At 39.4% G+C, this 17,163-nt stretch overlaps 1 protein-coding gene and 1 long non-coding RNA gene across 2 annotated transcripts; both read left to right on the top strand.

The window, feature by feature from the left end:
• The first annotated feature begins 136 nt into the window (after positions 1–136).
• LOC102200644 (uncharacterized) lies at positions 137–1,992 on the top strand. The gene is made up of 3 exons (XR_312327.1): positions 137–281; positions 437–519; positions 1,517–1,992. It is a non-coding gene; the product is annotated as an uncharacterized LOC102200644 (long non-coding RNA).
• Positions 1,993–8,854: 6,862 nt separating this feature from the next.
• On the top strand, positions 8,855–15,948 carry kcnj12b (potassium inwardly rectifying channel subfamily J member 12b). The gene is made up of 2 exons (XM_005753417.2): positions 8,855–9,385; positions 13,496–15,948. Exon 2 carries the CDS (start codon positions 13,592–13,594, stop codon positions 14,873–14,875), a length of 1,284 nt encoding a protein of 427 aa, XP_005753474.1. The 5' UTR covers positions 8,855–9,385; positions 13,496–13,591; the 3' UTR covers positions 14,876–15,948.
• The last annotated feature ends 1,215 nt before the right edge of the window (positions 15,949–17,163 follow it).

Raw genomic sequence — 17,163 nt, 5'->3', positions numbered from 1 at the left:
AAACCCCCCCAAAAAAACAAGTAATCCACATCAACCATGTTTAATTTACAATTTAACCTAATATCCTGTATGTAGTAATATATATAACCTAATCCAAACTGTGTGTGTGTGTGTGTGTGTGTGTGTGTGTGTCACACAGGACAAAATATATGCTGAGAATAGGCTCAAGACCCCCTATACAAACAGCCAAGGTGAACCCCACCAACATGTCAATAGGCTTGGTGAAGATTTTAAGTTCTCCACCTGGTCTCCAAGAAGAGTCACTGCAGGGCCGAGCCACGGTGAGACACGTTTCACAATGTGAAAGTGTGAAGTGTGTGACATTCATACAAAGTGTGCTGCCTCAGTGTGAAGCCTGATGCCATTTATCAGCACATAGGTAATAAAGTTAAACTCAAGTATAGACTGTTTTGTCTTTCCTCTTTTCCCCCCTCAGATGACTCTGAGGGAAAGACAAACACTGCTACTTTTCCAAAGAAATCATCCCTCGTGCGACAAATAAGAGCGGTCAGATCGAAGGTAAGAGCTGATGCGTCTTCAGTTTGACCAGAAAGCAAAAGTATCCATTTTTAAAATCTTTAAAAAGTAGATTCTACTGTTGCAATCTTGTCTGCAAACACTTTAAAAAAGCGCACTTACAGATTCCTCTTATTAATTCCATAGAAATGAAGAAGGTAAGTAGCAGTCAGAAGCTGCTAATCAAAGCTTCTGGCTGCTACTTACCTGATCATCAGCAAGAGTGAGCAACTCCATGTAATCAGAATTTATCTCAGTTTGCTGGTCTGCAGGATTCAGGTGTGTTATAGCACAATGCCACAATCTTCCCAGGAGTGGACGTCCAGCGTGGACTCCTGGCAGCTCAGTTTAGGTTTGCAAAGATGTATCTAAACAAACCACAAGACTTCTGGGACACCAAAATTGAGATGTTTGGCCGTAATGCAGAGCACCAGAAAACCAAACAGAGCATATAATCGTAAACACCTCATACCAACTGCCAGCACGGTGAAGGAGGGATGAGGAGTTTGGCATCTTGCACTCATTGATTCTACCATGAACTATTCTAAGGTGAAATGTAAGGCCGTCTCTCTGGCAGCTAATGTTTGGCTCAAACTGGGTCCTGTAACTGGACAATGATCCGAGGCACAGCAGGAGATCCAAACCTCAACTTGGCCAAAGAGCTGTGGAGACAAATTAAGAAAAAGCTGTGTATAAAAAAAATACTCCCCCTCAAAAAACCTCAATGAACTGAGGCAATGTTGTAGAGAAGAGTGGGCTAAAATTGCTCCACAACAACGTGAGAGACTGATAAAGTCATGCAGAGACTGATTACTTCAAGTTATTGCCGCTAAAGATGGTTCAAGTAGTTAAATGAAGAGGTGTAGTCAGGTTTTTTTTTTTATAGAGGTGCACTTTCTCTATCACATGACTACAACTTTTGCCCTCTATCATGACAAAAGACATTTAACAGATAAGATTTATTATTTAAATCATTTTTGTGCATCTCTTCATTCCTCAGAGTTTAAAAGAGGGCCTTTCTGTCCAAGAAAGGATGAAGCTGTTCGAGTCATTCTGATCCAGAGAAGATGACCAGCTGACATCTGCACTTCAGAGCTTTTCAGAAATCTGTTTTATTATAACCTTTTTGTGTGTTGAATGATCAGAACAGGACACTAGAGGGCGCAACAAACACAGGTCATTTTACACATGCATTCAGTGCATTACACAGAGGTTTTGTAACTTATAGACAAACTGTATTTTTATTGAAACACAGCTCACATAAGCGTATTGGATCACTTGTATTTGACATTATAGGCCACATAACGCAACATTTACCCTTCCAGCAGAGGAAATACATTCCTGAAAGAGAAGAGATGCTACTGTACTTTTATTACCTTCATATTTATTCGAAACAGCTGCTTTATGACTTCAAATAAATGAGCTTTCAAGTAAAACAAGGTTGGTCAAAAATAATGTGGATCTCTGTTTTCTTATTTTTTAAACAACCATTAACTAAAGTCAGTGTTTCTGTGCTTGTTTTGATTTTTCCTACAAACAAAATAACACTGACTGGATTTCACACAATGTACACAATCTTACGCTTTCAGGAAGAAAAAGGGACTTTAAAATCATAATTACCCTGCAAAAGGAAGAAAAACAGTTTAGAATGGGGTAATATCATTTAACATAAACTCTGGTAATGAAAGGAGGAAAGGAAAGCATGGTTTCCTTGTATGATCTGTTAAACAGTACACCAAAGCACAGTGTTTACACCTTACTATAATTTGTTGCTTATATATTGCTTAGATCTTATGTGTCTCCTTGTCTATCTGACTTACCTTTTGTGACAGCGACACATCATCTATTTTTGTGTCTCACTGTGTTATGACAGCTGAACTAAAACTATTAGTCACTTATAATCAGTGAATTTGTTGATTTTATCAGTGATTTATTAAATTGTTTGATCAATCAGAAAAAAGAAAATGATGGCCTTAGACAGACAAATTAAAACAAGTGGAGAGCAATAAAGATTTACTTATATTTAACTGATGTAAAGTACAGCCCAATTTTTTTTTTTTAAAAAAGCAAGAAAATTGTGTAAAATGTGATTAAAAACAGAATGCAGAGATTCTCTGTACTGATGATGACATATTCACAGTCATTGTAATCTTACATTGAGACACATTATTCTGAAAAGGTTCCATAATTTGTAGACGTAGGGTTTTTTTTTTTGCAGTTTAATGAAACTCTGCCTCTCTTAAGACGGTCTTTTTTATACCCAATCACTAATTTAACCTAATGATCCTCAAACTTCCTCATACTGCTGAATTTTTTTTTTACCACCACTTAATTTTCCAGCCGATTTTCCCTGTCCTGTCACAACATTTTAGAGACGTGTTATTACCATCGAATTAAAAATTACCCACTTAAACATTTAAACTTCTAATGTTTTTATGAGATTTCATTTCATTATGTTTTTATTTACGTTCTTACACACAGTGTCCAAACCTAAACAGAAACCATTAGAGGCGTCTGACCTCAGCATGTAAAATGTGACTCTAGTGATCTTATAATGTTACCTGGAAACTGCCCCTTGAGGACAAATGACGCAAAAAAATAAAGTTAACTGAACTCATTTTACATTGAGGCCCACATACAGACCACTTTACACTTAAGTGGACCGGATGAGTGAAATTCCACTTCCTGTCAGTGAAAAGACATTTAACTACATATTCAATAAATTATGATGTCCTAATATAAGATAAAGAAGTATAATTTCAACAGCATGTCTCAGTTTTTCCGCATGATAAATGTTTGAAACACAGAAAACATTCTGGTCGCTCAATGGCCAGACTCTTCCATGTTTATAAAACATAAAGTTTTAGTTGATTGATGTTTTTTTTTTCTTTTTTCTAAACAAAATTTAGTATACAATGAAAAAAAGGAACTTTTGTGTCATTTAATTGTTTATCTGTTGATTAACTATTTCGATGTAGTGTGAATGACTGAGGGGAAGCTAAGTATCAGAAGAAAAAGCTGTAAAACTTGTAAAAATAAATTTAAAAGTCCAAAAATTTATGCCCTCCTTTATATTTTCCAATTTATGCCTTTGCTGGGCTACCTCTGCCCCTCGGGATTTATATTTGACGCCCCTGCTAGTCTGGATCAGGCAACATACCGGTAGCATACATTACTCCAGAACAAAAAAAATCTTTCCAAAGCATAAAAAAGTTGACTAGACTTTATGTTTATGCAGAAATGTTCATTTAACTACTCACAGGACATCCGGTGTGTAGATATAGCCGAGCTGTTAGGGTTACAGTTTGATCCTGATGCTGCACAGCTCAGGATCAAACTGTGTGTCTCTTCCAAGGTAGAAACAGTCTTCTAATTACTTCTAAAATAACTGTCTTACTAAACAGACTTGGTTCATATTACTCAAACACAGCTCAGATAGCTCCCGAAGATTTATGTATGCTAAAATGTATTTATTAATTAATTAGTGTAATCAGCAGAGCATTTCTAAGGGCTTTTTAAAACATGTTTTTAAGCTTTATTTTTGGGAAACACTGACCCACATCTCCAGAGATCACATTTCTGTCTATGTCACAGCTCTCAGTGCTTTTGCAGAGCACATAACTTTGAAGGTACCCTGTTCTTTGGAGTCGCATTTCCAAAAAGGAACATCGCACCTCATTAAAACCCAACACCCATCTTTCCTTCCCTGTGACTGCCTGTGAAACTCCAGTCATGGTAGTTGACACTTTGAAATACCAAAGCTGATTCTTTGTGTTATGCATCATGGATGTAATTTGTAAGCTGGTGTGTGAAAATCCATGTTCGTTTTATTTTTGGACACAAAGTAAGATTTTGCGTCCTAAAGTGACAAATATGCTTTCTTACTGAAAAGTTAAGTATTTGCTGCAACTCTCATGTGGCATTTCAGCAAGTGCTGTTGGCAAAACTGATGGAATTGAATGCAGAAAAGTACCATCAGATAAACATTAACTGAATTTCTTTGTAATTTAAGCATTTTATTCCAGATCTTAATGCCCCGTTTCTTTTTGTATCAGCAGGGTGACAGAGTTCCTGGTATATATAATTTTTGAGTTTATATTGCTGCATTAATTAAAGCTCGTAAAGTAGATGATTCATGACAGTCCTCTAAATACTTCTACATCTACTCAGTTTTCTTCTTTCGGCTGCCGAAGGAGATGATCTCCATGTTCTCCATCACTGTGGTCATCCTCTTTTCCTCCTGCTCTTTTCCTCTCCACGTGTCCAAACCACCTCGGCTTTGTCCCTCGAACTTTCTCTCCAAAGGGCTGAACCTGAGCTGTCCCTTTGATGCATTCATTCCTAATCTTCTCCATCCTCATCATTCAGAACAGTTACTAGACACGCAGTGTCAACCAAGAACTGAATTTAAATACAAAACCTGTTTAGAAATCATTCTTCATGGCAATAAAACCATTACCATGTACTTTTTTAAAATGATCCTCTCTTCAAATAACTATGTAAAATGTATTCAAATTGCTACATCAGAGTAATAGTGACTGGAAAACATAAAGTTTCCTCACTGTATTTGTGTGTGTGTGTTTTCATGTGCACCTGCATGGTTTGTTCTTAGTCCTGCCCCACAAACTCACCAGGCCCTCATGACTGATCAGCAACTGGTGAAGAAACACCAGTACACAGGTGCACCTGCTCGAGCTGTAAAAATAAGTGGCCCATTTAGCCATGCAAAGATCAATTACCGCAACTGGCTCGGAGACCTGCACAGTCCGCTTCTCCAGTGATACACTTCAGTGCTGCTGACGGGACCACGGCTTTGATTATTTGTGCGACGGGAGCCCAAGTTTGTGTTCTCAAATCGGCACAGAGCTGCGCAAACTTCATATCCACTTTGATTTGAACCACACTGTTATAAAATCAGGTCTAGAGGAGTGTGACCTACATGCAACTTAACTCAAACTCGTCAGCGTTTCCATGACAATGGATAAATCCTTCGTCGTTCACCTGAGCATACCAGCCTTGGGACCAGGGGTGGTGATGCGGCTGATGGGTGTTTGTGCTGTAAGGAAAATATACCAAGAACAAACTAAACGAGTTTGGTTCATGAGATCTGTTTGTGATTTGACAGACCAGACCGTGGTTTATTTATTTATTTTATATCTAATGACTGATGGAAATAATGTGATTTAAAAAAATCCACACTCTTTCATTATTCACTTGTATAGGGCAGAATAAGGGAAACAAAGATTTAATTAGGCTTTTGACTGAGTACAGTAAAGAGTGACCTGGATTCAACCTCCAGTGTGGAGCTATCATTGCCTCTATGTGTTACTGGAACTGAGAGTGCTTTATTATTATGTTCATTATGCAGGTCTGAAGCATATTCACTAACTGGAACAGGGAGGTTGGAGAACAGCTACTTTCATGTATCTTGTGTATGTTCAGCTTTTTGTTTCTGTCAGTTGGGTGAACAACGCCTCTCTTCCCCACTCACGAACAGTTTGTGTTGGCTGCCAACAGATATTTTGTACTGCATCTCATCCTTCATGTTTGCTCTCTCTCTTCCTTGATCACTGCTGCATGAAACAAGCTTGTCTTGGAGCTTTGCAAAGTTTACACCCTAACTACTCTGACTTCGTTTCCCCCTGCTGTTTTTAACAAGGAGCACATTACAAGCTACCACCAGTACAGCAGTATAGAGTATTGCTGGGTTATTACTGCGTAATAGCAGTAATAGTTTTGTTTAACGGAGCTTGAGTAAAAACCGTGTGCCCTTATCCACACAGGGATAACCACAACATGGTGAAACACCTGAAATGAAAGTGTAGTGTGCTGATCAGCATTGAGCTGAGAATCTTAAAGGTGATCAAACACTTGTATGTTTATCAGTGCAGTCGAGCCTGGCCCACTTTATCCTGCTGCAGAGAAGGGCCCTTTAAATAACTCGCTGGGTATGAAGTATAGGCCGGGCACTGGACACACTTTGTCCTGATAGCACACTCCACATCCCCATCTGGGGCCGCCATCCCCTAACTGAACCCATAACCTATTTACAGGTCTGACATCATAGTAAGACTTCATAGTGTACATGTACAGTAATAATTATGAGCACTTAGAGAGCTAAGATCTGTAGTGCTTGTGTTTGTCTGTAGTCTGGCCAATTCTTCATGAATGTTGTTTTTTTTGTGTGCATTATCTTGTATGCGAGGCAGTGAATCACATGCAAGATGCTTGCACCCAAAACAGATCCAGTGGGACTAACACTCACAAAGGTCAAATATTATTTCCTATTATATTTAGAAAACTGATACCGAAGCCATCTCGCCTTAGCTTCCTTGCAGGCCATCATAGTGGCTCGTTGCACGTAAACCTTCCACCGATCCCTCTGCTCTGTGACGTTCTCCAGTGAACCTGGGTTAGGCTAGCACTGGAAAGATAATCCTGTTTTTGTCTTGTTTGAGAATTGCAAAGTGCTGGACAGCTACACACAGCTTGTAGATAACCCATGTTCAGTCCAACCATGCAATTTTTAACACAAACACACGTAAATTGTGTTTAAATACATTACAATCACAATATTTGTAAAAAAAAAAAATTTAAACATGTACAAGCACAAGTTTACCCCTGTGTTGCATCATCTTCCCTTTCAGTAGCACTCTGCAAATTTTATAGAACTTGGAGGAGCAGCTGCTGCAGTTTTGGAAGCCAAATGTTTTGCAGTTCTTGCATGTTATAAGATTTCAGCTGCCCAGAAGAGATTCCTTTGCTCTGTTTTCTTTCATAATCTCTAAATGTTTTCACTTGCTCACATCTGTGGACTAGAGGCAGACTGCTGAGCCACACTTTGTAATATGTGAAAATTCCAGTTTAGCAAATAAGTGAGGCCTTACCTGAAAAGATACCCTCTGGAAGACAGCATATGTTGCTCTAAGATTTGCATATATTCAGTAATTAGACGTTCACATAGGTGCAGGCTATCACTGCCTTGGGCACTAATGCACCGCTCATAACATGCTGGCTTTTAACCTGTAACCTCCACAGACTCTCCTCCTACAGAGGATGCAGCGACCAGAATTACCAGAATTTCAGATTTTCATTAGTCAGACCATAAGAGGTCATCCAGTCATGAAGGTCAGTGCTGCTTTTCAGGTTTCTCTGATTCTTTTAATGGCTCAGAAAATGAAACCCCCAATTTCCAGAAGTTGATTTTGTTTTTTAAAGCCATCCAAATCATCTAAACCATTTGTCAGTCTGAACATCAGATATTCTTTTTTTGAACTATAAATATACCTTAAATGATTTGAAGCCCAGTCTATTTTTATTTAGAACTTAGACAGTCAATTGAATTTTTTCTAGATATGTTTATGCAAGCATGGTTGTGCTGTGGTTAGCAGTGCTGCTGGTTAGCAGTCCTGGCTTTGCTGGTTCAAACCCAGTCTGTGTGGCATCTACGTGATCTCCCGGTGTCTGCGTGGGTTCACTCCAGTTACTCCAGTTTTCTCCCACAATCACAACACCAGTCGTGTGAAGGCATTTTATACTGTAAGATAACAACCTTGCAAACTCACGTGACTCATCATATGACCATCATTTCAAAATGCTGCTTTGTCTAATCATGGTTACACACCTTTAAAAACATTGATATTCCTGTTGGGATTAGCTGTTTGAGTTCAGTTGCTAAGTAATGAATGAATCACCCAAACACACTGAATTCAAATGGTTACTATTGTAAGAAATTCGCAACATAGTCTCATTTCAACTTCGTAGGCATGCTGATACCATCCATAGGTATAACTGCTTTAAGCTTCAAGTGCAACCTTTAACAACTTCTCAGTGGCCTTGCAATGTACAAGACGCTGACAGACGTCCTCATTCACTCAGGCACGCACACAAAATTCAGAAACTGCCTACATGGTCTCTTCAAAGTCCAGCATATTCAACAAGAGCTGCTCTGCTTTCTCACTGAGTAAAAATGGAGACTACCCACTCGGTGATCTGCTAGATTCTAGTTAGAAAATAGGGTATACATATGAAGTATAATCTATATTTGGAAATAAGAAGTTTACTCATGCAGAAGCAGTGTGGTGTGTTCTTTAGGCGATTCTGCCAAAGTATAATCAAATACATTGTCATAAAAAAACACAACCCAAAGAAACCAGTGTGTCCCCCATCGCTCTGTGGTACACAACAGCCCTGAATAAGCCAGTCGGTTCTTTCAACGCCACTGATGATCACCTGACTGTCAACACTTTGTAGGGGAATCGCATGTAGTCTCCAAATGCCAAGTATCTACAGTGACACTGTGGAAGGGAGGGGGAGGATTGGAGCTGAGCAGTGAGCAATAGTTCACTAGATGTGGGATACAGAGTGGGATCTGCAGCAGAACGAGATCAGATAGCAGATATACTCAGAAAGTGTGAGACACGTGGAAGAAGAGAGACTGTCGACTCTCCCAAGACTCTAAAATAAGCTGTGAAGAATTGACTTTTTTGATTGGACTGGACTCAACAGGCCACGTGACCACTACATTCATTTGATTTGGGATGACTGCCATCAAGGTGCCGTTCGGTTTTTGAAGATCACAATCACAACTTCCCTGCTTCACGAAAATCATTTTGTTATTTCTGGTCTGTTCCCAATCAACTGGATATCAATCCGGGGGTGACCCTGGAGTATTTTAGAGCACGAGTGATTGCTCTCCTCATTCAGTGGAGAAAGAGATGAAGACACTCTGTGGCTATTTACTTTTCTACCTCAGGAGGATAGAAGAAGAGAAGAACTGAAGGAAGCCAATCATGAAGCAGCTTGGCTAAAAAGCTTGGAGATTTGGAAGAAAAGGAAAGTTGGAAATCAGCGTTTTCTTGCGAATAAGGTAAGCCGCTTGCCTCTTGCTGCTGTTTTCGGTGAAAACAGTTTCTGCTGTGATTAATACCAGCAGATAAAAAGACTCATCGCTGCTCCTGAGTTAAGATCACAGCCCAGCAGGCAGAGTGTGGCTCCTGAGAGAGCCAAGGAGCAGTCGCACAAATAATTAGATATTAATATCCCTTGGACACTCAACATCCTGCTTCCTAGCAACTAGACCTTCGAGAAACACTCACTCACAGGGGAAATATGGTCAGATTTGTTATTATAAGTGTCATCCTTGATCCTGAACTTTAAGCTCTAACAAATACATCCCTTCTTGACTTCTGTGTGGTCTGTTATATGTACTGGGTATTAATGTCTAACTACCCATGGTGTGGTCAGCTTCTATTTTTAACTTTTGTTTTTTAATGCATCTTTTATACCCTTATCCTATTTATCACCTGACAAGCCTCCTGTAATGTTCTCAGACATACCAAAGAGAGTCCAAACAACATAAAGCATGATAAAAATATCTGAAAGTAAGCAGGACACAGCTTGTGCAAACCTGTAGTTGAGGTGTTTTCCACTGAATCTCTTCTGTTTCCAGGGCAGTGATGTGACTGCCTCCTATTTAAGGGCTCTTTGAATTCAGATTATTTAAGGTACATCAGACCAGAATGCAGCCACATCATTCAATTCAGTGGAAACCAAAAAATAAATAAAATTAGTAATAATAATAATAATAATAATAATAATAATATTTCCTAGATGTTTCTAGAAGTCTGTCTACTCAACAATTTGGGCATTTACGTGGGCAGTTATTTTAAAGCAATACCTTAAAATAACTTTACCTTCAGTAGTCACCAGGACATTGGAAAAGCACAATCAAATGCACAAAAATTCATAATCATCATTTAAATTTGATGAAAACTGCTTCACAAGTTAGCTGACTCTGACAGCAAAAAGAGATTTAAAAACATATTTTACCTCCGTGGAATTTATATTCCTAACATCATCTTTTACGTCACATAAGTTTGCATTCAGGGTTTCTCTGATCATGGCTCACACAACACAGTAACACATTTTTGTATATTAACGTGAAAAACGAAACAATCACCAAGTCAGCAAGATGATGTTAGCATTTAGCTCCAAGCCCTGCCTTGCATAGCCGAGTCTTGAGTTTAATAAAATTGTGCCGGTGGTATAGTCTTAAAATTACATCATGATATGGCAAGAATATTTACAATAACAATATTTCTGACAATAGAAAAACATGGTGGTTGCAGCCTTCTTTTCCAATGAGCTACTTTCGATAGATTTAGGCAGCAGCAGTAGCATTATATAGTGTATTAGTAGTAAAACATCATAAATCAAATGCAAGCATAAAAGTAGCCTAGGTGGTGTTTCCCCATGAAATTTAAAGTAAAGGTGTAAAATAACTGTTTAACACTTTGTCGCACAAGAATGAAAAACATTTTCTACCTGGGATGTTTAATCTTGGGTCGAGGTTTTTGACCAGCTGCCTAAACTCCTGCTGTTCCATTGTGTCACCGTTTGCTCTTCCTGTCACATGGAAAGTAGCTAGCATTGCTAGGTTGAGTTGTTTGTTTACATTTGGGTCGCACTAGAATCTCGTCCTTCACAACCTGGTTGCACTCTACAGCACATTTTTCAGCATTGAGTGGTGAAATGAGTTTGTTATTTCCATCTTGACTAAAAACAATGTTCTTTTTCTGCTTACTTTACAAAGCACAGACACGTCCGGGCTTGTTGCATTGTTGTTCACACTGGGGAGTGTAAACTGATGACACAGCTATAACAATAATGTCGCAATGTAACATTTTAATATCACATAAAACCTTACACCAGTCTTATGGCAAACAATTCGATGTGACACAGACCTAATCACAGGTGCAGCTACGCTTTAGCCACATGTAAAAGAAGCGCAGAGGCTTTTACCTTTTCAGTGTGCTCTCAAAACATGCATTTTAATAGGTGTTTTTTAATACACACATATATTTTTGTGTTTTTTAGCCTTTATAGGACAGTAGGCATAAGATAAGAAAACTAAAACAAAGAAAATGTGGTTAACAGCGTCGGAGCAAATTCAAACCCAGGCCTCAACATTAGCTTTACTGTATATGAGTTACCTGTTCAAACCAGTAACCTATTTCAGATACCTCAGAACTTGAAGTTAAAACTCAGGAGTGACGTCACTCATGAGTTAGCACGTTCCAGAAAAAGTGAGGGCAAACAGGATTTGTTTTGGTTTTTAGCTAAGCCATTCAGTTATCACTAGCAATACAGTATAATACTTATTTTGTGCACAGATTCATGAATAAAGCCTGATCAGTGCTCTGTGTATGGCTTATTTAGTGAGTGAAAAATACACAACAGTAGCAGAAGAGATGCTACTGGTTATGTTCAGTGCCGCCATCTTGGCTTGCTAATTCGGGGTATGTTGGTCTGTTCCGACTCTCCGAGTGGGAAATCCGAGTTGAGGAGGTGTTCCATAAAAAAGTTACATCTGGAAACTCAGAATTTCCGACTTCTAAATAATTAAGGAACCTACACCATGTTGGCCATTATTAAAAACAAGATGTCAGCTGCAGATTTGGCCAGAGCGTGCGCGCCCTGTTTCAAAACAACAGAGAATTTTTTTTAAAAATCTAGCAGTCTGCAAATTTTCATGCTCTCTTCAGATTTTTTTTAACTAATCAAACAAAACTTTGCACAAATGTTGTCAAACATACAGCGATGATTCATATCTATATTTTTATTTTCTATTATAATCTATTCCACTATAAATCCTTACTTTGTATATATTATGTTCATTTTATCATCCCCCTGTGAATGCTGTGTTGTGTTCTCCATTTCCGTTTGGTTCAAGTGTCCAGCTAAACGTACACCACCTGAACATAAATTAACAGTCACCAAAATTTGTGTCCACAGCAGAATTTTGTTTAAGTCAGCACCAAAAATGGAATGAAAACTCTCTACAGTTATTACATTTCAAAAAATGAGGTGTGGGTAGATCATTCCAACACATTTACTCATTTTGTTGAAAGAAACTTTTATATGCACCTTTGCATGCATATTGCGCAACTGAATGTGTAATACAGTTAAGAAAATAAGAGAGCAAAGATTATTTTTAACACTGAATCACAGTAAGTTGAAGGGTTTTTCGTTGGTTGGGAAGGAGGTGCAATGTCATACAAAAGCTTTGTAAAACTTTGCTTTGAAAATCTACTTTCTGCATGCTGTAAAACATTATTACTTAGTCCAACACACATGTGAAAAAAGGGTTTACTCCACATAAAGTGCACCTTTTTCAGAAAGAAAAATCCCATTAAGTGCCTGAAGTGATGCCATTGATTTCTGCCATCAAACCATTTCTATCTCCATGGCACCCGCTGTTCTGCCCCATCTTTTTCAGCCCATATTACTTTTCAGTTCAGCCTCACAAGGGAATCACACAGCCTCATCACTGTACTCCAGTGACTCTAATAGTTTTGCCAGCTGGAAGAAACAGAAGACACGTCACATAAAATGGCAGGGCATTGGATTAGCTGGCTATTTCCGTACCTTGTTGAACAGTGAAACATTCATTGTATATGCCGCAGAATTTCTGACAGAAGAGGTGGAATGAAAGCAAAGCAGAGTTGTTGTTTTTTTAATTGGATACCATTAAAAATCTTTTATCTATTAAATGTCTGTTTTATTTTACTTCAGCAACATATAAGCAACTTAAAAAAAAACCCTGAAGATGATAATTTTAGCTACGTGGAGAGCTGAACCGAAATCAGCAGTGACACATTTATAAGTGTAGACGTGCTTTGGTGGAGAAAGAAATGTAATATCTGTAATGTGGATGGCAGAAGACATCAAAATGAATAGAGAAAAATTAATGCAATCATGCCAAAGGTACTTCAGGAAGGGGAAATTGAAGTAGAAAAGAGCATCATTTTCACTGGGCTTGACTAATGAATCTGATACACAATGCTGATAACCATGTGACCTTCTGAAGCTGTATGATTATCTCAGTTCTTTGCTTAAATGAAGGAAAATACAATTCTCTTTGTTTCCCTATTATTTGATGTTGTGTATTAATATTCTGCCTGTGTTTCCTTTACAGCGACCTTCACAGTGCTGGGCACTTCCCCTGAGCCTGGTCAGTTTTGTATGAGCCAGGCTGATAGCGTGAAGCCCTGTGGCTGTGCACCACTGAGGCATGAGTGTGGGAAGAGCCCACCACCACCACCACAGCTTCTTGTCCTGTGAAGAAGAAGGCTTTAGACTGAGCACTATGCCTGCTGTGGGCAGTTTTGGCAATGGAAAGATCCACACACGACGCAAACAGCACAGCCGGTTTGTCGGCAAGACCGGCCAATGCAACATCCATTTCACAAACATGGATGAGAAGTCACAGCGGTACATATCTGACATTTTCACTACTTGCGTGGACATCCGCTGGCGATACATGTTCCTGCTGTTCAGCTTGGTGTTTGTGGTGTCCTGGTTAATGTTTGGCTTTGCGTTCTGGGTCATTGGCCTGCTCCATGGTGACATGGACAATCAAGGAAGGGACGAGAGTTTTGTTCCTTGTGTCATGAACGTTCACACCTTTGTGGCAGCTTTCCTGTTCTCCGTTGAGACCCAGACAACCATTGGGTACGGAGCTCGCTTTGTCACAGAGGAATGCCCAGCAGCTGTCTTCATGGTGGTCTTTCAGTCTATTATGGGGTGCATCATTGATGCCTTTATGATTGGCGCCATCATGGCAAAGATGGCAAGGCCCAAAAAGCGTGCAGAGACGCTACTTTTCAGCCACAATGCAGTAATCGCTATGCGCGATGGGAAGCTGTGCCTCATGTTCAGAGTTGCAAACCTAAGGAAGAGCCACATCGTGGAAGCTCACGTGAGAGCCCAGCTGGTGAAGCCCCGCTACACAGAGGAAGGCGAGTACATCCCCCTGGATCAGATCGACATGAACGTCGGATACGACAAAGGCACGGACCGCCTGTTTCTGGTTGCCCCGCTCACCGTCATACACGAAATTGATGAAGAAAGTCCACTCTTTGGCATCAGCAAACAAGATCTCGAAGCAGCCGACTTTGAGATAGTAATTATACTTGAAGGGCTGGTGGAGGCCACAGCCATGACGACGCAAGCACGCAGCTCGTACCTGCCCTCGGAGATCCTGTGGGGTCACCGCTTTGAGCCCGTCATTTTCGAGGAGAAGAACCAGTACAGGATAGATTACTCCTACTTTCACAAAACATTCGAAGTACCATCCACCCCCAGGTGCAGCGCCAAAGACATGGAGGAGAGAAAATTCCCAACATCTGCCGCCAACTCTTTCTGCTATGAGAATGAGCTGGCCTTCATCAGCAGGGATGAGGAGGACGAGGGAGACATGGAGAAAGAGCAGGACAAAGAGTGTCCATCTGAGTTAGTGAATGAGTCGTCATTTACCGAACACGAAACGCCCTCTCGTAGAGAATCTGAGATTTAACCTTTGATGCTTGTTTTGAGCATCGCCACATGAAGTGACCTATGACTGTCATCCTGCTGATATGAGGACACCGCTGAGGCAGGTGGAGGACCAGCAGTACAGAGTAGTGAAGCTCGTCCGTGGACGTTTCAGGCTCTCCAGAGATGATCACTGAGTTTTATGGAAAAACAGCTGTCATGTTACAATTGCAGTTCCTAGTAATAAAATGCATGACAATAGCATAGTTTTGTATAAATATTTTGAGAAATGTTTCCCAGTCATGGCCGGACTATCTGTAGGTTCCTCAAATTTGCAGCGAGGTGTGCAGTGAACTTGACTGAACTTGAAGTTATTGTTTAGGAAACTAAACCTGGAGAATACTTCTCCGAGCTCAACTGATAAAAACTAAAGTGCAAATCAAAAGTGGATGAGAGACAGATTTTCATTCTAAGCAAACGTAACACTTCTTTGAATGACAACAACATTAAATGCTCTTCATTAAACACCGTTAGCGACTGACTTGGTTGGTTGGCACAAATGCAGTTATGAGCACAAGAAAAGGTAGAGTTATACATATTTCTATCACAAAGGGGAAACAAATGATGTCACATCATTTGTAAGTTTTGTATATAGCAGGGAAAACTATTCATCTCTGTTTATTTCAGCCAGTGACAAATGTTGGATCTTAAATTTACATTTGAATTACTTGCAGTTTACTAGAAACTCAGTGGCATTACGAGTAGGAGTGAGACAAAATATGGATAAGGCAATATCTTGTATAGCTCTCCTGTACAGCTTGTTACATTGCTGGAAATTATGATAATCTTGGAGCTCCAAACTGTTTCCCCTGCTAGTTTGATTTACCCGGGACACCAAGTCATGACACTTCATAGTGTGTATTAAATTAAATTTATTGCAAGAAGCTTACACAGAGAAAGTGGTGCTAGACAGCAGGGGAACGAGTGGGATAATTAATTGAATTTAGAAATGTTTATAAAATCAATTATTCTTGTTATGTACTATATATTACAATATTGACACATAGAAACAAACTAACACCACATTACAGTGAATAAACACATGATTCCTTTTCCCTTTTTGGTTGTTTTCCTTTCTGCGCAGAACTGTTTTACTATGTATTAAGTATTCCAAGTATGCTGTAACCTGATATCACTTGTTTTCATTGCTAATATACCATTGAAGAACTAGTTTGCTCACTTCTGTTGGTAACTATTACTATCATTGTCAAACTTTCCACTGCTACTGCACACATTATGCAGTTTACTCTCATAATAGAAGCTCCAAACAAAGGCTCCTTAATTAGAGACAGTTCCCGATAAACAGGATCAGCTTTTCCAGGTTGGGACTATAGGTTTTATCTGGCTAATGATTTTAACTGCTCTGCCTAGCTGCTTAATCAAGGTATTGTTAGCTTCGCGATCTGGCTGAAAAGGCTGTGTCCAGCTGACTTTGTGAAGTCTTTAAAACAAGAAAAGGGTTCTTAAATATAGAAATTCTTGTGACTATCATGATACAAAGACTAAGGCTAAAAGCCTCAAGCCCAAAACGTGCACTCTCACAAGTTGCAGAACCAGTGCATAAAACCTTCTAATAAAGAAAGTGCATTGATCTTGTACATAAATAGGTATTTGTAACACACAAATTCTAGGTCGGAGCAAAAGCCATCTATGGGAAAAAAGATCACTTCAGGGAATTATTAGACAAACACTTAAATCAGAAGGAAACAATCCCAGCTACAGTATTTTGTGCTTAAAAGTTGGGGGGGTGGGAGGGACAGAGTCCAACTTGCAAAATGGATACAAAACACAGTCCTGAATGCTTGAAAATAAGGCAACTGGACTCCTCTAAGCTCCCGAGAACATTTTGCCTATCACCCAAGAGGCTTCTTCAGTTTTAAAACAAGTGGTATCTAACCCCTAGTATGGCTGTGCCCTTGGGAGTGGTCCTGTGGGAAGTATTAATCACGTGACAAGAGCCAAGGTGTGAAAAAAGGCATGAAACTTCATCTCCCACTCTCATGTGAGCTGTCTTGATAAATGCTCAAAGATGAATCAGTTCAAGTTTTCACTTGGCATCTCATAACTCATCCAAGTGAATTCTCATTTCTTACCTGACTGCAGATTTCTCAGACTTTATAAACAAATAATTTTCATAATAACCAAATGCAGCTCCATTGTCACGACCACTGATCACTGGCCATGAGTGTAAATTTAAAGAGAGTTGACTGTTGAGAGGACAAACATCTTCACAAACCTTAAAAAATCCAGTTGCCTTCTTTTTAAGCATTC

Source organism: Pundamilia nyererei, unplaced genomic scaffold (genome assembly GCF_000239375.1).
Source record: "Pundamilia nyererei isolate P.nyererei 1_Seehausen unplaced genomic scaffold, PunNye1.0 scaffold00426, whole genome shotgun sequence".
Classification (NCBI taxonomy): Eukaryota; Metazoa; Chordata; class Actinopteri; order Cichliformes; family Cichlidae; genus Pundamilia; species Pundamilia nyererei.
Note: the sequence above shows the minus strand (reverse complement) of the source record. Positions and strands in the feature narration are given on the sequence as shown.

What these genes read in the sequence shown, in the direction of transcription:
- kcnj12b (XM_005753417.2), top strand. Translation starts at nt 13,592, where the DNA reads ATGAGTGTGGGAAGAGCCCACCACCACCACCACAGCTTCTTGTCCTGT.